We start from the raw sequence: 23,908 nt of genomic DNA on the forward strand, positions 1-23,908 counted from the left end.
CTTTCTCTGAATCCCCACAAACAAGCCCCGTGTCTGACAGACTATAGAGCAGCGCTGAGTGTGAGTACTACAGGTTCTAGAGATTAGAATGATGACAGAGACCCCAAACAAAACTGTGGAGGAGCGAAATGCAGAATTGCCCCCCACAGACAAAGTTACCCTCCCCCATTTCCCGCGTGCGGAAGGATCCGCCCACTGCAGTGTCGCATCACTCCCTGTCTGTGTGGCGCGGGCGGAGGGATACAGGGTGGGAGTGGCCAGACTGTGCTTGAGTGGCGCGGAAGGAGGCATATGCCGGTGGGCGGGGCTGGGGAGAACGGGAGCCACAGTGTCTAGTTGGTCGGGGGTCGGGAGAGGCGTGGCATACCCACGGTACCGGGCAGAACATTAGGGCTTCCCTCCGGTCAGTGCGGCCTTGTCCTCAAAGTGTGAGAGGTCACCGCAATAGCCACCTCACAACCCCGCCCCTTCCCCTCTCTAACGTACGCGCACTAGGGACTGCACGCCTATTGGTGCATGTCAGTGTGGTCCCGCCTCCAGACCAGCCTCCCATTGGTGAGATTCGCGGGCGGGGGGTTCGCTCAACCTTCCTCCTGATTGGGCGGCTGAATGAGCATCCCTTGTGATTGGATTTCCGTCGTTCTTCCTTCCTGCAGCGCTGTACGGTATTGGTGGCCGGGAGCTCCGCCCGCCTCACGCGCAGTGTCTCACAACGGCGGTGGTTGGAGTGAGGTAGGCGCGCGCCGCTTCATTCTGACCCTTCAGCCATCGCTTCCCGTATTTAGTGTCAGAGCGCTGCTCGTAGTCCCGGCGGAATATGCTGAAGCAGCAACAGGCTCCTCCCAGCCGCAAACCGGCCATGGCCCCGGCCCAGCAACAAGGATCCCCCGGCAGCCCCAACGGGAACCTCCCACCGGGCGGGAGCAGGAGCCAAGACCGACCCGGAGCCGGCAGGTAAGCGCTTGGGCCCTGGGAGAGAACAGGAGTGCGCTTTACCGGCAGCTACTTGTGACTGACTGGCCGCGCAGCCAATCACAGCCCGAGACTGCCGGGGATGGGGCGGGGCACCTCGTCACGTGGGCATTGCAGGCCCTGGGTCTGTTCTCTGCTCTCACCGGGGCTCCAGCCCTTTGTCCCCGCCCCTCGCCACAAATTCTATTATTTATTACTCGAACTGTCTCTCTCTATTCAGCTTTGTTACTCCTCCCCCATCCCTTATACATACAGGTGTCTAATGTCTATAGATCCCCATACAGGTGCCCTTATCTACCCACTCACCTGTCTCCCATCTAATGTCTATAGATCCCCATACAGGTGCCCTTATCTACCCACTCACCTGTCTCCCCATCTAATGTCTATAGATCCCCATACATCTGCCCTTATCTACCCACTCACCTGTCTCCCATCTAATGTCTATAGATCCCCATACAGGTGCCCTTATCTACCCACTCGCCTGTCTCCCCATCTAATGTCTATAGATCCCCATACAGGTGCCCTTATCTACCCACTCACCTGTCTCCCCATCTAATGTCTATAGATCCCCATACAGGTGCCCTTATCTACCCACTCACCTGTCTCCCCATCTAATGTCTATAGATCCCCATACAGGTGCCCTTATCTACCCACTCACCTGTCTCCCCATCTAATGTCTATAGATCCCCATACAGGTGCCCTTATCTACCCACTCACCTGTCTCCCCATCTAATGTCTATAGATCCCCATACAGGTGCCCTTATCTACCCACTCACCTGTCTCCCTATCTAATGTCTATAGATCCCCCATACAGGTGCCTTATCTACCCACTCACCTGTCTCCCCATCTAATGTCTATAGATCCCCATACAGGTGCCCTTATCTACCCACTCACCTGTCTCCCATCTAATGTCTATAGATCCCCATACATCTGCCCTTATCTACCCACTCACCTGTCTCCCCATCTAATGTCTATAGATCCCCATACAGGTGCCCTTATCTACCCACTCACCTGTTCTCCCAATCTAATGTCTATAGATCCCCATACAGGTGCCCTTATCTACCCACTCACCTGTCTCCTCATCTAATGTCTATAGATCCCCATACATCTGCCTTATCTACCCACTCACATGTCTCCCCATCTAATGTCTATAGATCCCCATACATCTGCCCTTATCTACCCACTCACCTGTCTCCCATCTAATGTCTATAGATCCCCATACATCTGCCCTTATCTACCCACTCACCTGTCTCCCATCTAATGTCTATAGATCCCCATACAGGTGCCCTTATCTACCCACTCGCCTGTCTCCCCATCTAATGTCTATAGATCCCCATACAGGTGCCTTATTTTACCCACTCACCTGTCTCCCTATCTAATGTCTATAGATCCCCATACAGGTGCCCTTATCTACCCACTCACCTGTCTCCCCATTTTAATGTCTATAGATCCCCATACAGGTGCCCTTATCTACCCACTCACCTGTCTCCCATCTAATGTCTATAGATCCCCATACATCTGCCCTTATCTACCCACTCACATGTCTCCCCATCTAATGTCTATAGATCCCCATACAGGTGCCCTTATCTACCCACTCACCTGTCTCCCTATCTAATGTCTATAGATCCCCCATACAGGTGCCCTTATCTACCCACTCACCTGTCTCCCCATCTAATGTCTATAGATCCCCATACAGGTGCCCTTATCTACCACTCACCTGTTCCCCATCTTAATGTCTATAATCCCCATACAGGTGCCCTTATCTACCCACTCACCTGTCTCCCATCTAATGTCTATAGATCCCTACGTGCCCTTATTACCCACTCACCTGTCTCCCCATCTAAGTCTATAGATCCCCATACAGGTGCCCTTATCTACCCACTCACCTGTCTCCCCATCTAATGTCTATAGATCCCCATACAGGTGCCCTTATCTACCCACTCACCTGTCTCCCCATCTAAATGTCTATAGATCCCCATACGGTGCCTTTATCTACCCACTCACCTGTCCCCCCATTCTAATGTCTATAGATCCCCATACAGGTGCCCTTATTACCACTCACCTGTCTCCATCTAATGTCTATAGATCCCCATACAGTGCCCTTATCTACCCACTCACCTGTCTCCTATCTAATGTCTATAGATCCCCATACAGGTGCCTTATCTACCCACTCACTGTCTCCCCATCTAATGTCTATAGATCCCCATACAGGTGCCCTTATCTACCCACTCACCTGTCTCCCATCTAATGTCTATCAGATCCCGCATACAGGTTGCCCTTATCTACCCACTCACTGTCTCCCCAATCTAAGTCTACTAGATCCCATACCAGGTTGCCCTTTAATCTACCCACTCACCTGTCTCCTATCTAATGTTATAGATCCCCATACAGGATGCCTTATCTACCCACTCACCTGTCTCCCCTCATCTAATGTCTATAGAATCCCATACAGGTGCCTTATCTACCACTCACCTGTTCCTCATCTAATGTCCTATAGATCCCCATACATCTGCCTTATCTACCCACTCAACTGTCTCCCATCTAATGTCTATAGATCCCCATACAGGTGCCCTTATCTACCCACTCACCTGTCTCCCCATCTAATTTGTCTATAGATCCCCATACATCTGCCCTTATCTACCCACTGCACTGTCTCCCATCTAATGTCTATAGATCCCATACAGGTGCCTTATCTACCCACTCACCTGTCTTCCCCATCTAATGTCTAAAAGGAATCCCCATACATCTGGCCTTATCTACCCACTCACCTGTCTCCCCATCTAATGTTATAGATCCCATAAAAAGGTTGCCCTTATCTACCCACTCACCTGTCTCCCATCTAATGTCTATAGATCCCCATACAGGTTGCCTTATCTACCCACTCACCGTCTCCCCATCTAATGTCTATAGATCCCATACAGGTCCCTTATCTACCCACTCACCTGTTCTCCCCATCTAATGTCTATAGATCCCCATACAGGTGCTTATCTCCATCACCTGTCTCCCATTCTAATGTCTATAGATCCCATAACAGGTCCCCTTATCTCCCCACTCACCTGTCTCTCCCCATCTAATGTCTATAGATCCCCATACAGGTGCCCTTATCTACCCACTCACATGTCTCCCATCTAATGTCTAATAGATCCCATACAGGTCCCTTATCTACCCAGTCATCTGTCTCCCTATCTAATGTTCTATAGATCCCATACAGGTGCCCTTATCTACCCACTCACCTGTCTCCCATCTAATGTCTATAGTCCCATACAGGTGCCCTTATCTACCCACTCACTGTTCCTCCCATCTAATGTCTATAGATCCCCATACAGTTTGCCCTTATCTACCCACTCACCTGTCTCCCATCTAATGTCTATAGATCCCATACAGGTGCTCCTTATCTACCCACTCACCTGTCTCCCATCTAATGTCTATAGATCCCCATACAGGTGCCCTTATCTACCCACTCACCTGTCTCCATCTAATGTCTATAGATCCCATACAGTTGCCCTTATCTACCCACTCACCTGTCTCCCCATCTAATGTCTATAGATCCCATACAGGTGCCCTTATCTACCCACTCACCTGTCTCCCATCTAATGTCTATAGATCCCCATACAGGTGCCCTTATCTACCCACTCACCTGTCTCCCATCTAATGTCTATAGATCCCATACGGGTGCCCTTATCTACCCACTCGCCTGTCTCCCCATCTAATGTCTATAGTTTCCCATACGGGTTTGCCTTATCTACCCATCGCCTGTCTCCCCATCTAATGTCTATAGATCCCCATACAGGTGCCCTTATCTACCCACTCACTGTCTCCCATCTAATGTCTATAGATCCCATACAGGTGCCCTTATCTACCCACTCACCTGTCTCCCCATCTAATGTCTATAGATCCCCATACAGGTGCCCTTATCTACCCACTCACCTGTCTCCCCATCTAATGTCTATAGATCCCCATACAGGTGCCCTTATCTACCCACTCACCTGTCTCCCTATCTAATGTCTATAGATCCCCCATACAGGTGCCCTTATCTACCCACTCACCTGTCTCCCCATCTAATGTCTATAGATCCCCATACAGGTGCCCTTATCTACCCACTCACCTGTCTCCCATCTAATGTCTATAGATCCCCATACATCTGCCCTTATCTACCCACTCACCTGTCTCCCCATCTAATGTCTATAGATCCCCATACAGGTGCCCTTATCTACCCACTCACCTGTCTCCCCATCTAATGTCTATAGATCCCCATACAGGTGCCCTTATCTACCCACTCACCTGTCTCCTCATCTAATGTCTATAGATCCCCATACATCTGCCCTTATCTACCCACTCACATGTCTCCCCATCTAATGTCTATAGATCCCCCATACATCTGCCCTTATCTACCCACTCACCTGTCCTCCCCATCTAATGTCTATAGATCCCCATACATCTGCCCTTATCTACCCACTCACCTGTCTCCCATCTAATGTCTATAGATCCCCATACAGGTGCCCTTATCTACCCACTCGCCTGTCTCCCCATCTAATGTCTATAGATCCCCATACAGGTGCCCTTATCTACCCACTCACCTGTCTCCCTATCTAATGTCTATAGATCCCCCATACAGGTGCCCTTATCTACCCACTCACCTGTCTCCCCATCTAATGTCTATAGATCCCCATACAGGTGCCCTTATCTACCCACTCACCTGTCTCCCCATCTAATGTCTATAGATCCCCATACATCTGCCCTTATCTACCCACTCACATGTCTCCCCATCTAATGTCTATAGATCCCCATACAGGTGCCCTTATCTACCCACTCACCTGTCTCCCTATCTAATGTCTATAGATCCCCCATACAGGTGCCCTTATCTACCCACTCACCTGTCTCCCCATCTAATGTCTATAGATCCCCATACAGGTGCCCTTATCTACCCACTCACCTGTCTCCCATCTAATGTCTATAGATCCCCATACATCCCCATACATCTGCCCTTATCTACCCACTCACCTGTCTCCCCATCTAATGTCTATAGATCCCCATACAGGTGCCCTTATCTACCCACTCACCTGTCTCCCCATCTAATGTCTATAGATCCCCCATACATCTGCCCTTATCTACCCACTCACCTGTCTCCCCATCTAATGTCTTATAATCCCCATACAGGTGCCCTTATCTACTCACTCACCTGTTCTCCCCATCTAATGTCTATAGATCCCCCATACAGGTGCCCTTATCTACCCACTCGCCTGTCTCCCCATCTAAATGTCTATAGATCCCATACAGGTGCCCTTATCTACCCACTCACCTGTCTCCCTATCTAATGTCTATAGATCCCCCATACAGGTGCCCTTATCTACCCACTCACCTGTCTCCCCATCTAATGTCTATAGATCCCCATACAGGTGCCCTTATCTACCCACTCACCTGTCTCCCCATCTAATGTCTATAGATCCCCATACAGGTGCCCTTATCTACCCACTCACCTGTCTCCTCATCTAATGTCTATAGATCCCCCATACATCTGCCCTTATCTACCCACTCACCTGTCTCCCCATCTAATGTCTATAGATCCCCATACATCTGCCCTTATCTACCCACTCACATGTCTCCTCATCTAATGTCTATAGATCCCCATACAGGTGCCCTTATCTACCCACTCACCTGTCTCCCCATCTAATGTCTATAGATCCCCATACATCTGCCCTTATCTACCCACTCACCTGTCTAATGTCTATAGATCCCCATACATCTGCCCTTATCTACCCACTCACCTGTCTCCCCATCTAATGTCTATAGATCCCCATACAGGTGCCCTTATCTAACCACTCACCTGTCTCCCCATCTAATGTCTATAGATCCCCATACAGGTGCCCTTATCTAACCACTCACCTGTCTCCCCATCTAATGCCTTTATCTTATCTCTTATCTACCCACCCACTTACCTGGGGGGGGGGTAGTCCTACTTTAGAGATTCTGCTGTGTAGGTCTCCTGCCACTTGCCCGGGGGGCTATTAGATCTGTTGGCATCTGCCCATTAGGGAATTGTGCCGTTGAGATTCCATGGTACCCACTGTGCCAATTTCCTATATACGCTGCTCATAAAGACCCGTTTGGCACCGGCCCACTACTGCTTCATATATAGTAGCACCTGCCCACTGGGGGTACATGTGTGACAGATCTGGGGCTACTGAGGATTAAGTAGCACTTCCCTCTGGGGACTGTTCCCAGACACCTCCCCACACACATTATTGCCCCTCTGGCACCTCCCCACACACATTATTGCCCCATAAAGATTCCTATGGCACCAGTACAAGTCTTGGCATCAGACTAGGGCACTTGCTATAGATCTGCTCCTGTCTCGCCAGCAGGCTGACACTCAATCAGGAATAGGGCACAGGTTACGCAGCAGCTACACAGGTCACATGTGAGTCGTGGCTGAAGGTCGTGGCAACAGACCAGCATGAAACCACTCTTGTGTTGTCAGCTCTGTTGCCAAGAATTCTTCTGTCATTTCCTATTAACAAATACATGTCATATATTTTCTTTTATTGGTCCTTTAATGGAAACCGTGTATATTTGGGGGGATCAGTGGAGGAACATTGGGGTTAATGGAAGCCGTGCGTCTGTATGTTTAGGGGGGTCAATGGAAGCCGTGCATTTGTATGTTTGGGGGGACATTGGGGTTAATGGAATCCTTGCATCTGTATGTTTGGGGGGACATTGGGGTTAATGGAATCCGTGTGTCTGTATGTTTGGGGGGGGACATTGGGGTTAATGGAATCCTTGCATCTGTATATTTGGGGGGGGGGACATTGGGGTTAATGGAATCCTTGCGTCTGTATGTTTTGGGGAGAAACTGTGGGCAGTTGTGGAGACAAGATTTGCCGGCAGGAAAGCCCAGTGTGTGTCCGTTTGTCTGATTCGCTACCGGATGAACAAAACCTTCATGGTTGTACATAGTAGTGACAAAACTGGACTTTCTTTGGAATAGTTTCCCCTCTTGTGTGATTGGCTGGGTATTCAATGTGCGCCCCTAACAGTGCCACAGCCACCAACCTCCAATCCAAGGTGTGTCCCGCTGTCATTGGTTGGTTCTCAACATAAACTGGGGGTTACCACAACTGGATGACCCTCACACCTCAACAACTTGCAGCCAACACCTCCCTGAATGAAATCAAACCATTGTTATTGGATTTGGGTTTGAATGAGAAGGGGATGTTCCATTACGGCTACAAGTGCCCTTGCTTTGGACTCCTCCGTACAGGCCAGGGTGTAGTATTTGGGTGTGAGGCCTTGTGGGAGTAGCGCTATTGCCCAGAGCATGGGACTGTTGTGCACTGAAGACTAGAGAGAGTCCAGCGCAGAAACCCACAATATGACCCACATGGTCCTGAATTCGACCAATTGAAAATGGGCAGACTCAAGTGACAGAGATCCAAATATTGGGCAGTCAGCTGCTCCCCTGGCCGTCCATTTATATGGCTGCACTGCAGGAACATCACAAGCCGTTAGCCCAAATATTGCAGTTGTGTTATTATTATTATATTGTGCCGGGGTGTTGCCCTTCCAGGTCCCACTCATGTTTCTTTTGTCTCTTCCAGGGGACGGAATATAGTGAAAGGACTTCAGCCCCCGGTAAGTGATGGTCAGCATTAGGGACACGTCTCTATGGGATCTCATTCCTTCTCATGGCGCTGCTGTCATTATTTATTATTAGTGGTGCTTGCGAAGCAAAGCATCACTACTGTTATCTTGCAAACTTATTTTTATTCTTCTTCCGTATGAAAGTTTGGCGCGTAACTAGTCCCGCACCGTTTGTCCTAGACCAGGCATGTCCAAAGTGCGGCCCGGGGGCCAATTGCGGCCCTTTTTCAAATTTACACCGCCCTCAGACTCCATCATGAAATTTATAATAATGAGGCCCCCAGCACAGTGATCAGGAATCCCATAGCAGTAATATTAAGGCACATTAGTGAAATGATCTGCCACTTACTGGCACGTAGAGACGCGCTGTTTTCACATACTTCTTTAGGGCTGAAGGTGTCAATAGACGTACTGATGTGCCAGTACAGTGAATTAAAGAAGTATGGCGTCACTAAGTTCCAGTACATGTCTATGGCTAACACCTTCAGCACACAGGCAGCAGTATAGACCAAGTGGCAGATCATTTCACTAATGTGCCCAAATATTATGGCTATGTGATTCCTGTAATTTAATGTTAATGGTTCAAAGAATGTCAGGCTGAATGGTCGGCCCCCACACATTTTCACCTCACCAAATCTGGCCCTCTTTGCAAAAAGTTTGGACACCCCTGTCCTAGACCCATGAATGAGGTGTCAAATCGTGCGGCTTAATCGGGAATGGGGTGGTATGACTTTTCTAAGGGGTGGGTGGTTAATTGCCCCTTGCGGGGGCAATTAACCACCCCGAAAAGTCCCATAGATTAACATTGAGGCCAACTTTTGACGGATTCTAGCGCAGAGAGGGAATCTTGTAGAAACGTTAAATTTACCACATTTGAAGAGGTTTGCGACCTGTGTCAGATGATACCCCACACGAGGGTATAAGTTTTACCCCCGGGGCAGGAGAGGTCCCCAAATTTGCCCCATTGACTTATAATGGGGAATTTATCGAATAATTAGTTTGTCGCAGACCCATGAATGAGGTGTCAAACCGTTCAGCTTATTCGGGAATGGGGTGTTGTGACTTTTCTGTCCTATTTTGGGGACCCAAAAAAGTGAGCGGAGCCGCAAACAACCAATCAGATTTTCCCTATTGACTTCAATGAGAAAATGTAAACAGCTGTAATTCTCACAGTAATAAAGCCAGAGCTCCCAAACTTGGCACCATGGGTCACTGGGTGACTGTGGCCAAAATTTACAAAAAGTGGGCGGAGTCTACAACAGCCAATCAAATTTCAGCCATTCAATTAAATAGGAAAATGTTAAACTGCTGCCGCTCTTAGACGGTTAATGGCAGCCTCCTCAAAGTTGGCACAGTTGGTCACTGGGGGACTGGGATTAAAATTAAGAAAAGTGGGTGGAGCCAAAACCAACCAATCAGATTTCTTTGATTGGTTTTAATGGGAAAAATTAAGAAGGCTGCCATTCTCTCAGTATTGATGTCAGGGACCTTGAATATCACAAATGTGGTCTCTGGGGGATTCCACTTCAAGTTTAGAAAAAGTGGGCGGAGCCACCAACAACCAATCAAATTTCATTCATTGATTTTCACTAGAAAAAAATAGAAATGCTGCCATTTTTACACATTAAATGACAGCATTCCCAAACTTTGGTATGTTAGTCACTGAGTGACTGTGGTTCACAATTAGGAAAAAAAGGGGCGGGGCAACAACAGCCAATCAGATTTGGGCCTGAGTTTTGCCACGGCAAGCACCACTCACATTTTCTTCAGGAAATGTACCTCTCTAGTTATTATTATTATTCTAGTCTTATGTATGGGGAAGATAAAGGGCACAGGTACCATTGCACCAATCCAGAAAACAGGTTTAGTGGTGGCTTCCCAGGCAGTAACGTTGGCACAAGCCACACTGGCCACTTACTGTGTATGTGTGTGAGTCACCTGTTACCTGGCCTGTGGGTCTCCCTTGTTCCTTCCTAAGGTTGGGACTGGGGGGCCTCTGTTACATGTGTCTCTCATTGTTCTTCTCTTTCAGGTGTTTGAAGGGGTTTATAACAATTCCCGAATGTTGCACTTCCTGACTGCCGTCGTGGTGAGATTTCCTCGGCATTACCATATTGTTACCCTATCCCTCCTCCCCTGTGTCACTGCCCCTAATAACTGCCCCTCTCCCCTAATAACTGCCCCTCTCCCCTAATAACTGCCCCTCTCCCCTAATAACTGCCCCTCTCCCCTAATAACTGCCCCTCTCCCCTAATAACTGCCCCTCTCCCCTAATAACTGCCTCTCTCCCCTAATAACTGCCTCTCTCCCCTAATAACTGCCCTCTCCCCTAATAACTGCCCCTCTCCCCTAATAACTGCCCCTCTCCCCTAATAACTGCCCCTCTCCCCTAATAACTGCCCCTCTCCCTAATAACTGCCCCTCTCCCCTAAATAACTGCCTCTCTCCCCTAATAACTGCCCCTCTCCCCTAATAACTGCCCCTCTCCCCTAATAACTGCCCCTCTCCCCTAATAACTGCCCCTCCCCCCAATTACTTGCCCCTCTCCCCTAATTACTGCCCCTCTCCTCTAATTACTGCCCCTCCCCCCTAATTACTGCCCCTCCCCCCTAATTACTGCCCCTCTCCCCTCTCCCCTAATTACTGCCCCTCTCCTCTAATAACTGCCCCTCTCCCTAATAACTGCCCCTCTCCCCTAATAACTGCCCCTCTCCCCTCTCCCCTAATTACTGCCCCTCTCCTCTAATAACTGCCCCTCTCCCCTAATAACTGCCCCTCTCCCCTAATTACTGCCCCTCTCCCCTAATTACTGCCCCTCTCCTCTAATAACTGCCCCTCTCCCCTAATACCTGCCCCTCTCCCCTAAGCCTGTGTTTGCAGCTGATGTTCCAATGATGTTTTTCTTAAAGGGCTCCACGTGTGATGTGAGGGTGAGAAATGGCAGTGTTTATGAGGGGATCTTTAAAACCTTGAGCTCAAAGGTAAGTGTAATGATAGGGTCTGTGTTATCTCCTACTCACTTGAAGTGGCCAGTCCTATTATCAGCTGTGCCGTCCATATGTACTCTCTTCTTGCCTTCAGTCTCTATGTGATGTGCCTGCTCCTCCCAGGGCACCCCCCTCTTGTCTGCCTCCCCCCACCCTTTATTGGCCTCCTCCTCCCCACTCTCTTCACTATCACCTTCGACCCTCTACCTTCAGCCCCATCTGTGGTGCCTCCCACTTGAGAGCCATTGGGCATCGCTGCTGTCACTCACGTGAGATCTCTCTGCTTGTAGTTTGAATTGGCAGTTGATGCCGTACACAAGAAAACCAGTGAGCAAGTTGTGGGGCCAAAACGAGAGGATATTGTAGATACAATGATCTTCAAGCCTTCAGACGTGGCTGTGGTCCGCTTCCGAAATGTTGATTTTAATTATGCTACGAAAGGTGAGAATCCCTATGGTTTGTGCTAGTGCCTTCCCATCTGCATGTTCTTGTAATTTCTGCGCCAAGCTCCTCCTCTTTAGTCTGTTTTCACAGTGTTAATAACAAGCCCCTCCCCTTTCATCTATTTGCAGAGTGTTTATAACAAGCTCCTCCCCTTTCATCTATTTGCAGAGTGTTAATAACAAGCCCCTCCCCTTTAGTCTATTTGCAGTAGAGTGTTAATAACAAGCTCCTCCCTTGCTGCCTGTCCGTCTCCCATTGGTCCTGCAGACACAGATGAGGGTACAGGAGCTCATGGGGATCATTTTGGTTATTTCCCTTTGTCTCTGCAGATAAATTCACTGATTCAGCGATTGCCACGAGTTCCAAGTTGAACGGGGAGCACAAAGATAAGATTCTCCTGCGCTGGGATGGAGGGGAGGGAGGCAACGACGACTATGACCTGGATTCAGATATGGTAACGTTCTGCTCTTCTGATTGGTCTGGGGGATAATGGTAACACCCACCAGTACCACTGATTGGCTGCATTGTGGGCGGCACTTTAAGGCCCTCTGCTCCACTGCTGGAGAAACCCCTGCAACTAAACGTTATTATCACTTTTATTATCTTATAGACTGACCAATGCAACGGCTCACTTGCCCGTCACTATTTATTTTTTTAATTATTTGCCTTCTTCCTCTGAGTCTTTCCAGCTTTCAAATGGGGGTCACTGACCCCATCTAAAAGAAAAGCACACTCTGGAAGGCTACAAATATATTGTTATTGCTACTTTTTATTTCTCCTCTTTCTATTCAGGCCTCTCCTATTCATATTCCAGTCTCTTATTTAAATCAATGCATGGTTGCTAGGGGATTGGGACCCTAGCAACCTGACTACTGAAATTGCAAACTGGAGAGCTGCTGAATAAAAAGCTAAATAACTCAAAAACCACAAGAAAAAAAGAAAATCAATTAACAATTGTTTCAGAATGTCCCTCTCATTACTTCATACTAACAGTTCTTTTAAAGGTGAACAACCCATTTTAAGTGAAGGATTTCAAGCTGAAAATGTGCAACATGTGGCTGGAATGGCTACTGTACCATGAGCCCAATGACTGTATCTAATTGCCATTCTTATTATTGTCTCTGCTACTGACCCGCACCCTCTCCACCACTTCCCCTCTGTGATATTCTTTTCTTTTTCAGTCCAATGGTTGGGACCCTAATGACATGTTCAAGTTTAATGAGGATAACTACGGAGTTAAAACAACGTATGACAGCAGCCTCTCCTCCTACACGTGAGTTCTCCTTCCAGTTTACTCCCCAAGCCTTGGGAAACTAGTAAACCCCAACGGGGTACCTATTACTACTCATCTCTGCCACGGTCTTCTCCCATTCATGTGGTGCAAAGTAGTAGGAAGCATTGGCACCTCTTGGCTCAGATAAAATGTAGGTGGCACCTCTTGGCTCAGATAAGATGTCGGAGGCACCTCTTGGCTCAGATAAAATGTAGGTGCCACCTCTTGGCTCAGATAAGATGTCGGTGGCACCTCTTGGCTCAGATAAGATGTCGGTGGCACCTCTTGGCTCAGATAAGATGTAGAGCAGTTGGTGGCACATTTTGGCGCATCTTTACACATATTTCAGTTGCTGTGCCTTCTTATGACCTTCAGGGTTCCACTGGAGAAAGACAACACGGAGGAGTTCAGGCAGCGGGAAGCTCGGGCTACTCAGTTGGCACGAGAGATAGAATCCAGCCCCCAGTATCGTGCCCGCATCTCCATTGAGAACGACGAGTGCAGGACAGAGGAGGAAAAGCACAGCTCAGTGCAGAGGCCAAACTCTGACCGGGACTCCCCTAGTCTTGCCAATCGGTGAGTAATGGGTGGGCTCCGCTTTTCTTTCTGTTCTGTTGGGCTCTGTATATTCACATTCTAGCTGGGCTTGCTTTACTGCTCTCTTGTGCATGTGGAGCAGAACTATTTCATCTTTGTTTCCTACTGAACACTGCCTGGGGGTATTACTGGCTGCCCGGGGGGGGGGGTATTACTGGCTGCCCGGGGGGGTATTACTGTCTGGTTACCCCAGTGCAGTAGTAAAGAGTAAGCCGCTGGCTTGTGTATGTTTGTACTGAATGTAACGACCATTTTCTTGTCCCCAGTGATGGAAAGTACATCCCACTACCCCAGCGGGTGCGAGAAGGTGCACGAGGGGGGGGCATTAGGAGCAGCTCCAGCCGAGGGGGGAGACAAGTGATGAGCTCAATGCCTGTCCGGGGGGCCCCCCAGCATTACCCAGAAAGCAGTTGTAGCCCGGAGCAGAGAGGAATGAATGGAGGTGAGATTTAATGAGGGCATTGGGGGGACTGTACTGTCACTAGGGGGCACATGTATGGGACAAACGGGGGGTCGCTGGCAGTTATTTAGGGGGCACTGTTGATATGAAATTGTTTTGCTTCAGGTCCTTCTCGCATGTCCCCCAAAGCTCAGCGCCCCATTCGTTGCACCAAGACTGTGTCCTCCCCATCCAGTCGCCCCATGGAAGTGCCCACCTCTCCCTCCTCTGGTCAGTATGGGGGGGCCCATTAATAGCGAAGTCCTGTTATTTGTTACTTCATTTCACTCCATGTATAATTGTTTTACAGCAGCCCCCCGCGCTTACCCCCCGCTGTCCCCCAAGTCTGGATCGTCGCTGAGCTGCGCAGACTCTTCATTAGGAACCTCCATTCCAGACCCCTCTGTGGCCCCTAAACCTTCCTCTCCAAACAGCAGCACCCCCATAATGCCAGGGGAAGGTAAGTGATTGGGGGTGAGTTTATATGAAGCTGTGCGATGCATTATGTACATGCGCTGCTGCTGCTGCAAGTAAATGCATGGGACCCTAACACTGCAGCTTGTTTGGGGGTCTCACTTATACATACGTATATAATGTTTGTTGTAGGCAAGGACATTGCACCCCCCGCTGCAGTGAAAGAGCAGAGCCGCACCCCAGAGCAACTCACCCCCTGCCAAGTGCCCAAGCAGCCCGGTAAAGGTTTGTGTCTGCGCTTTACTGTATGCTGCAAAACTGTCCTGCACCCTTTCCTCACCCATCTCTATACACTCTTTCCTTCTCCTCACACAGTGCTGCACACTGATCACAAGAGGAACCAGCTCGATGAGCTGCGCAAGTTTGGCGCCGAGTTCCGGGTAAGATCTATTCTAATGAGGGGCCCTTGTGTGGCCCTTATGTATTCTAATGAGGGGCCCTTGTGTGGCCCTTATGTATTCTAATCAGGGGCCCTTGTGTGGCCCTTATGTATTCTAATGAGGGGCCCTTGTGTGGCCCTTATGTATTCTAATCAGGGGCCCTTGTGTGGCCCTTATGTATTCTAATCAGGGGCCCTTGTGTGGCCCTTATGTATTCTAATCAGGGGCCCTTGTGTGGCCCTTATGTATTCTAATCAGGGGCCCTTGTGTGGCCCTTATGTATTCTAATCAGGGGCCCTTGTGTGGCCCTTATGTATTCTAATCAGGGGCCCTTGTGTGGCCCTTATGTATTCTAATGGGGGCCCCTGTGTGGCCCTTGGTGTATTCTAATCAGGGGCCCTTGTGTGGCCCTTGGTGTATTCTAACGAGGGGCCCTTGTGTGGCCCTTATGTATTCTAACGAGGGGCCCTTGTGTGGCCCTTGGTGTATTCTAATCAGGGGCCCTTGTGTGGCCCTTGGTGTATTCTAACGAGGGGCCCTTGTGTGGCCCTTATGTATTCTAATCAGGGGCTCTTGTGTGGCCCTTATGTATTCTAATTAGTGGCCCTTGATGTATTGTAATGAGGGGCCCTTGTGTGAATGCTTTGTTGCAGCTACAGCCTAGTTCGGGCCCAGACCCCGTCTCTGAATCGTTGCCCCCGCGCCAGTCCTTGGAATGTAAAGTCCCTGAGCCGACGGCCTGTGAAGGAGCTGAACCACTGGACATCCAGAAAGTCCCAGAGTTGGTGGAAGAGATGAAGGAGGAGAGAAGTTGTGAGGTAGCCGAGCGTCAGGAGGACAGTGGCAGCCCCCCAGGGAAGGCGGAGTCAGAGGAGAAGGAGGGGCAGGCAGTGTGCGAGTAAGTGTCTGTGATGTGTAAGGGACGTCCCTAGTGTGAGTGCTCATTACTAATGTCTGTCTGTCTGTCCTACAGTCAAGTCAAGAAATCCACTCTGAACCCCAATGCTAAAGAGTTTAACCCTTCCAAGCCTCTTCTGTCAGTGGTAAGTACTGGTGTTGTCACTACTCGTGCCATTCTGCTGTGGCTTGTGCTGTAACGGGGCCGCCATCTTTATTGCAGAACAAAGCCACAAGCACCCCAACATCACCCGGGCCCCGAAACCATTCTTCTACTGCCACCATCCCAATGCTGAGTGCCGGTCAGACTGGAATGTATGGGCCGTACATCTCGTACATCCCAAATATACACATGAGCTCCGCTGTGCAGGTGAGCAGGGGCTGACTTAGGGTTCAACATGGAGGGGGACACTTGTAATATTAATGGGTCTGAGGAGAAAATGCTTTTGGGTCCCCCAAACTGTGACTCAAGAGATGATCAGACTGTACTTTCATTTCTGCTTCTGCCCTGTTTTGTGCTTTAGAACCTTCCAAACGATGAACTCTGTCTCCTCTGTGTTTTAGGCTCCTCAGATGTACCCGTACCCCATGTCCAGCTCTGTGCCCGGCCAGCAGGGCAAATACAGGCCTAAAGGTAATGGTATAGTAGGGGGAGGAGCCTGTACTGGCAGGAATATCCTTTATTCTAGGGGAGGGCCCATATCCTCTCTAATTAACCCTGTGTAGTCCATGTGTAATAGTCCATACCCGTAAAGTCATTGAGATTGAAAATCACATTGAGCCCAATTGCTGCTAAATGAATAACGGGGTACAAAAGGGGGTGGGTTTATGAATTCACATTCTCTCAATTACTAAATTAATTACATTTCCCCTTGTCTTGCAGGTTCCCTCCCCCAGCGCTCAGACCAGCCCAACTCGGCTCCTCCCATCATGCAGGCGGCAGCTGCTGCGGGGCCCCCTTTAGTGGCGGCTACACCGTACTCCCCCTATATCTCTTATAGCCCCCAGCAGTTTCCTGGGCAACCAACCATGATGCAGCCCATGGCCCATTACCCCTCCCAGGTATGTGGGGCTCCGCCCTCTGCTTATTTCCCCTTTATCTTGTGACAATATTCAGACCTTTCAGAGACTGACGCATCTTATATCCTTGTGGTTATTAGGGGGCACTGGGGCATGAGTATCAGACTGAGAAGTCAGGGCCCCTGTGTTTAGAGCAATGTGAGTTGGTTAAGTAGCCCCTGGGAAAAAAATGATTTTTTTACTTACCGGAAAATCCTTTTCTAGACGGCCACGGGGTTAAGTATCCACCTCCGGAGGCGGGACAGAAGAAAAAAAAGAATCTTGGCTCCACCCACTTCATATAAGCACCTTGCTGCTCCTGTTCCCCTCAGCTTGTGTATGTCAGCTCAGTTAGGAGGGGAATGGAGAAGGGGAATGGAGGGAGAATAGAGAAGGGGAATGGAGGGAGAATAGAGAAGGGGAATGGAGGGAGAATAGAGAAGGGGAATGGAGGGAGAATAGAGAAGGGGAATGGAGGGAGAATAGAGAAGGGGAATGGAGGGAGAATAGAGAAGGGGAATGGAGGGAGAATAGAGAAGGGGAATGGAGGGAGAATAGAGAAGGGGAATGGAGGGAGAATAGAGAAGGGGAATGGAGGGAGAATAGAGAAGGGGAATGGAAAAGGGGCGACAAGAGATTCATAACTTATAACATAGAACTACATTCAACTTTTGAACTGAACTATAAAGGGTGGAACTTACTGCACTGACCTTCTAGAAAAGGATTTTCCGGTAAGTAAAAGAATCCTCGTTTCTCTAGACCGGCCCTTCCTTTCAGTGCAGACCACTATGGGGGACATATTAAAGCTGTCCAGCATCTACGGTTGGGTTCAGATTAGTTACTGCTGCCTCACTACAGCTTCAGGACTAGTTAAATGATGCAGCGCCCAAGAGGTACTCCGTGCTCTGCTGGAATGTGCCCTGACTTGGAACGGTCTGGCTTTCTTACTAAGTCATAAGCACAACTTATTGGCTCTACTAGCCATCTGACTATTGTGCGTTTGGATGCAGGTGACCCCTTATTGATCTGCACGGAAGTCGGCTCTCACACCCCCTAAAGGAAATAGTCACAGATTCTGAAGATGACTCTGCATTAAACACGCAAGGCATTTTGGCTTGCAATTATTAGTCCTGTGTGCCTTTTTCCTTTATGAGATCCCTTATTGATGCCACACGTGGCTAAGAATGCGTCGGTCTTCCAGTGGGTACGATCTCATTGCCCTGACCACATCCAGTTTGTGTAGGGCCTTTTCTTTGACATTAGAAGGACACGGGGAAGGAAGATTAATTTCCTCATATATTTGAAATGCTGATACCACTTTGGGCGTGTATTATGGAATTGTTCTGAAAGCGTCAGGGCTGTTTGTGTGATAAGGCTGCCATGTCCGATACCTGTTTGCAGATGTAATTGCTAAGAGGAAAGGCACCTTACAGGTAACGAACTGGAGTTCACAGGACGCTAAAGGCTCAAAGGGGGGCCCTAGTAGGACATTCAGTACCATGGTAAGGTCCCAGAGAGGTGTTGGGTGGTGTATGGTGGTCTGACCTTGCCTGCTCCCTGCACAGATTACATTAGATCTGGCTCTCTCACCCACTGATGTTGGAGTAGCAGAGAATGGGCTAAAATCTGTCCTTTCACGGTGGCTAAGGACAGTCCTAAGTGGAAACCTTGTGTGAGGAATTCAACAATCGTTTGTATTGTCGCTTGCCGCCATGGTACATTTGTGGACTCGCTCCACCAATGATGAATGTTCTCCATGTCCTATGGTAGACCTTTGTTGTGGATGTTTTCCTGGGCGTCTTCAGAATGTCAGTGGCTCTTTTTGAAAAACCCTTGGCGCGCCACAGTTTGGCTTCAATAGCCAGGCCGTTAAATGCAGCCTTGGCAAGTTGTAGTGTCTGATTGGTCCCTGGGTCAGAAAGTCTGGTTGGAGGGGCAGTTGCCACAGTGGAGCTGCCGACATCTCGATCAATTCAGAGTACCATGCTCTGGATTCAATGTGTTGGAGTGACTTCTTGCGGTTTACAATCCATCCGTATTGTTTGTGTTGCGACACAGGCCTGGGTGTCCTTCTGATTTTGTTTGTATGATGGAGATCCGATGAGTAGGTCGTCTAGATATGGAGTCATTGAGATCCCTAGAGTGATTGAGGGGGCTGAGTATTTTTGTGAATACTCTGGGCGCCATGCAGAGGCCAAACAGAAGTGCTCTGAATTGATATTTGTCTAGAATTGTGAACCTTAGACACTATTGGGATTCCTTCCTGATGGGTACGTGCAAGTATGCGCCTTGAAGGTTCACCCTCGTCATGTTTGACCCGCGCGTCCTTGACATTAACATTGACCGAATTGATTCCATGAGGAACCTTTGGACACAAAAGGGTTCCGGAATTTCAAATTTAGCACTTGTCTGAAAGTGTCATCCTTCTTCCAACTAAGAGATTTGAGTGGATTTTGAGAGATCTGTAGGGGGAAAAAGTGTAGTGATGGAATTCTGTATCTTTCGTTGATGATAATACCCAATCGTCTTGTATTTGGTTCTGGAAAATTGGAAATAAAATTTGAATATGACCGGCTACCCTTCCTGCACATGGGAGTCAGGCCGAGTTGGATTTTGGGGGGCCTGGCTTTCTGGCCTGTCTTGTTTGATTGGACCAGGCCGATCTGCCCTTTTTGGCTTCTCCACTTGATTGTGGGATTTCGAAAGGGGCATCCCTGGGAACTCCATGACCTATTGTATGGTCTGAGTATACTGTATGTGCCAAACTGGCAGATGCCACTGCCCGTCTCAGAATTGCTGTAGCGTGTGTGTACCCCCCCCCCCTCTCAGAGAGACTTCCATCTTTTTGTCCTCTGGTTCCCTGAAAGCTGCCTACTCTGCTGGTAGTGATGTGTTTTTAGACAGTCGAGCCACCGCTGAATCTACTTTAGGAGCTTTACCCAAATTTTGACTGATGGAGGATTGAATTGCAGATTTAATCCAGTCGAATAATTCCTCTAATTGAGGAGGTTTTGCTGAAGTGGAAGGGTGTGTCCATGTTCTTGGGGCTGCCCTCTGTTTCTTGTAATGGAATCGGATGTGGACTACAGTTCCATTAGAACATTAGATTGATGCATCTGGTTAATGACGGGTTCTACTAGTGCCCAGTCTATTGGCAGAACATTAGATTGATGCATCTGGTAATGACGGGTTCTACTAGTGCCCAGTCTATTGGCAGAACATTAGATTGATGCATCTGGTTAATGACGGGTTCTAGTTCCTGCAGTATCCGGATGTGCCAATGGCTAGTTCTCTGTTCTTCCTTTCAGCCGATGTTTGCCCCCATGCTGCAGAGTAACCCACGCATGATCACATCTGGAAACCACCCCCAGGCCTTGGTATCATCGTCCAATCATCAGTACCCCCCTCCAGAACAACAGACACCCCAGACCCTATATGGTGAGACCACTCTTTTTCCCCCCTTCACTTTGTCCGACTCCCCTGATACATTAATATTAACCTGAGCTTTCCTTGCAGCCGCTGTTCACCAGTCCTACTCCCATCATGCAGCTCAGCTACACCCCCAGCCTGCCAGTACCCCTACTCAGAGCCAGCAGCAGCCACAGCATGCCAACCCCAGCCCTGTACAGGTGAGTCCAACACACCGTAACCTGCACACACTTCCCTGTTCCTTCATGTGCAACTACCTGAACAAAAACTGATGCATGCAGAGCAGCCTATAGACTTCCTTCCCTCGGCGAGGTGCAGCGAGCAGGAAGTGAGAGCGGAGCGAGTGAGCAGGAAGTGAGAGCGGAGCGAGTGAGCAGGAAGTGAAAGCGGAGCGAGTGAGCAGGAAGTGAAAGCGGAGCGAGTGAGCAGGAAGGGAGAGTGGAGCGAGTGAGCAGGAAGTGAGAGTGAGCAGGAAGTGAGAGCGGAGCGAGTGAGCAGGAAGTGAAAGCGGAGCGAGTGAGCAGGAAGGGAGAGTGGAGCGAGTGAGCAGGAAGTGAGAGTGAGCAGGAAGTGAGAGCGGAGCGAGTGAGCAGGAAGTGATGCATGCAGAGCAGCCTATAGGCTCTTTTCCCTGGGAGGGGTGGAGTGAGTGAGCAGGAAGTGCTATTGGCTTCCATGTGTAGGACTGGCGAGTAGGTGAAGAGGAAGGAATAGTATTGAGAAGCCGTTGTGGGAGGGAGGTCAGTAACATTATAGAGACCTGTGAGCAGAGAATTCAGCGACACAGTAGGAAAACTAATTGGATTTCTTCTCATTTGTGCAGCACCAGACGGGCCAGCCCCCCCACATGAGCAGCGGGCAGCCTCAACAGAACCTTTACCACACAGCCACCCTGACGGCGACCCCACCCTCTCTGACCCCCGGCCCCAGTGCTCAGTCACCCCAGAGCAGTTACCCACAACAGGCTGTGTATGCCATCCATGCCCACCAGCAGCTCCAGCACAGCTACACCAATATGTCTCATGTTGCACAGGTACCCCCCTCCCCCACTGTACTTAACCCTCGCACTACCGGCCTCACAGTCTTCACTCTAACTGCTTCCCATTGGTTCTCTTCCAGGCACATGTACAGACTGGAATTAGTGGGGCTCATCCAGGAGCCCCCCATCCTCCCCACCCTGCGCAGGTCATGCTGCTTCACCCTCCTCAGAGCCACGGGGGACCCCCACAAGCTGCCATTCAACAGACATCCAGCCCCTCCCAATACACCTATATAGGACATCATCAAGGTGAGTTTCTCCCTCCAGTCTATTGTGTTAGATATTGTGCAGATTTTATTTCAACCACTTCTCCTGTTTTACAGTTCAGTCCCATCCGCCCCAACAACTTCCATTCCACCCCCCCGGCAACTGAGCTGTCAATCAGCCCCTTCCAAGTCATGAACCCACCGTGAATCCTGCCTCCAGCCCTTTCTGTCCACACCATCCGGGAAACTGCAGAGTCGGGGAAACTGCAGAGTCGGGGAAACTGCAGAGTCGGGGAAACTGCAGAGTCGGGGAAACTGCAGAGTCGGGGAAACTGCAGAGTCGGGGAAACTGCAGAGTCGGGGAAACTGCAGAGTCGGGGAAACTGCAGAGTCGGGGACCCTGAGGCGACAGTTTGAGGGGCTCCTACAGGCAGCATGAGTCAGAGCCCAGCAAGAGAGGCGCCAGGAGCAGCGGAGTTTCCCAGGTGTGGATCCTACAGCTGGAGGCTCTTTGTGTCCCATCACATGGACAACCTTATTCTTTAGTCTGCGAATAGGGGTGCACCCCCGTCGTTTATCTAACCCAAGACTGGAATAAAAAAACAAGATTTTATTTTTTATTTATAAATCCAATTGGGCAAATCCAAGCAGTTTGGCTTCCCCTTCCCACATCTCTTTCCCCCCCTCCCCCCGTTAACTTGAAATGAGTGGACTACTTTTACTTTTTATTGAATAAAAAACATTGAAAAAGTACAAAAAAAGTTTAAAAACCTTACAAAATAAAAAACAAAGTTTTAAACTAGAGCCTCCCCTTTAGTGTTTTCTGTACTTGAGAGCAGGGGCCCATTTAAAGGGGAACTAAAATGGCAAACAGATGGAGGTGCTACTGGAAAAGAGTGTAGATCTGTGCAGGGAAATGAAGGTTCAATTCCCCAATGTCTTCCCTTGTGCCACCCCCGAGTCACTGCCTTATTGGCTCAGGAGCCCAGTCACTAGATGGTCAATCATCAACACGAGGCTGAAGTATAGGGGGGCACCTCCTGTTAGTGCAGAGATTAGGGTTTTCCTTCACCACTGGAGACAGGACAGAAGAATTGAAGCTGCGCCCCCTGTAAGGGCCCGAAGGCGCGGTTGGAAATGCGGACCAAGGAGGAAGCAAATAGTTCAATAGAGTTTGCGGTATCTAAAGGGTTAATAGAGAGAGTAGTCAAAGTCCAGGCAAAAAGGGTCAATCCAGGCAGCAAGTTCAATATCCAAAAACAGGCCAAAGTCAAACAGGAATCCAACAAGAATTACAATAAGTCACACCCAGGAACTGGATACGAAGAACCTATATTTGGCCAATGTTTCCAATGTCGAGGCCTCTTTTGACGCCAAAATGGGCGTGATGATGGCGTCCGTTCCAACGCTGGCGACTATTTTGATGCTGGTGTCACAGCGCTGTGCACATCTGACACTTCTGCGCCAAAGCGTGCCACGTGAGGAGACCGGGTGCCGCCATCTTGGGGAGCGGAACGCAGGAAACGACAAGTCTCTTACACCCACCTCTGGTAACTATGGGCTGACTCTGCCCTCAGTTCTTATTCCTGCTTTGGAGGTTGAAGGACATTTCTTTTCCCTCCTTTTTTTCCAGGTACCTCATCTTCATGGGTGTGCGGAGCTGCCCTTACGGATCACTCCATGTTTGGTCATGTGACGGCAGAGCTGCCCAAAGTGGCAGTTATTGGAGCTGCGCAACTGCCTTGATTCACAATTGTTAGTGGGACTCGTGGCCTCCCAGGCTCCATTGTGTTACTTGGCACCCCGTATACAGTCAATTGGGCTTCTGCTCCCTTTTTTTTTGTTTTGTTTTCTGAAAATTTTGATATTTTCATTAAACAGGCAAAAACTTTGGAACAATTGAATGACACCAGATTGAAAATCAAAAGAACAGGCTGATCTATTGTCTGCAGTTTATTTCCTAAGCTGCAAATGTTCTCTATCAATTTGATTTGTTTGGTTTAAAGTAAAAATCTAATATTTCTAATTGGGATCCTAATCCCACTGACCACTCAAAAAATAAAATCAATACAAT

At 49.2% G+C, this 23,908-nt stretch overlaps 1 protein-coding gene across 4 annotated transcripts; it reads left to right on the plus strand.

The window, feature by feature from the left end:
- Window positions 1–305: 305 nt before the first annotated feature.
- On the plus strand, window positions 306–22,633 carry atxn2l.S (ataxin 2-like S homeolog). Of its 4 annotated transcripts, none has more exons than XR_005964803.1 (24): window positions 306–954; window positions 8,568–8,601; window positions 10,643–10,699; window positions 11,520–11,591; window positions 11,888–12,038; window positions 12,371–12,495; window positions 13,223–13,314; window positions 13,690–13,890; window positions 14,178–14,353; window positions 14,477–14,581; window positions 14,661–14,810; window positions 14,957–15,049; window positions 15,140–15,204; window positions 15,858–16,102; window positions 16,178–16,247; window positions 16,325–16,471; window positions 16,666–16,735; window positions 16,985–17,163; window positions 20,469–20,598; window positions 20,677–20,789; window positions 21,413–21,622; window positions 21,709–21,877; window positions 21,952–22,075; window positions 22,195–22,633. XR_005964803.1 is itself a non-coding variant. In XM_041579207.1 (23 exons), exons 1-23 carry the CDS (start codon window positions 818–820, stop codon window positions 21,999–22,001), a joined length of 2,838 nt encoding a protein of 945 aa, XP_041435141.1. In that variant the 5' UTR covers window positions 306–817; the 3' UTR covers window positions 22,002–22,633. The 4 variants fall into 4 exon arrangements, 2 of the variants coding, with proteins under 2 accessions (XP_041435141.1, XP_041435140.1); XR_005964804.1 differs by having other exon boundaries at window positions 21,952–22,072; window positions 22,209–22,633; XM_041579207.1 differs by having other exon boundaries at window positions 14,664–14,810; window positions 21,952–22,633.
- Window positions 22,634–23,908: the final 1,275 nt, after the last annotated feature.

This window comes from Xenopus laevis, chromosome 9_10S (assembly GCF_017654675.1).
Source record: "Xenopus laevis strain J_2021 chromosome 9_10S, Xenopus_laevis_v10.1, whole genome shotgun sequence".
In the NCBI taxonomy this organism is placed as follows: Eukaryota; Metazoa; Chordata; class Amphibia; order Anura; family Pipidae; genus Xenopus; species Xenopus laevis.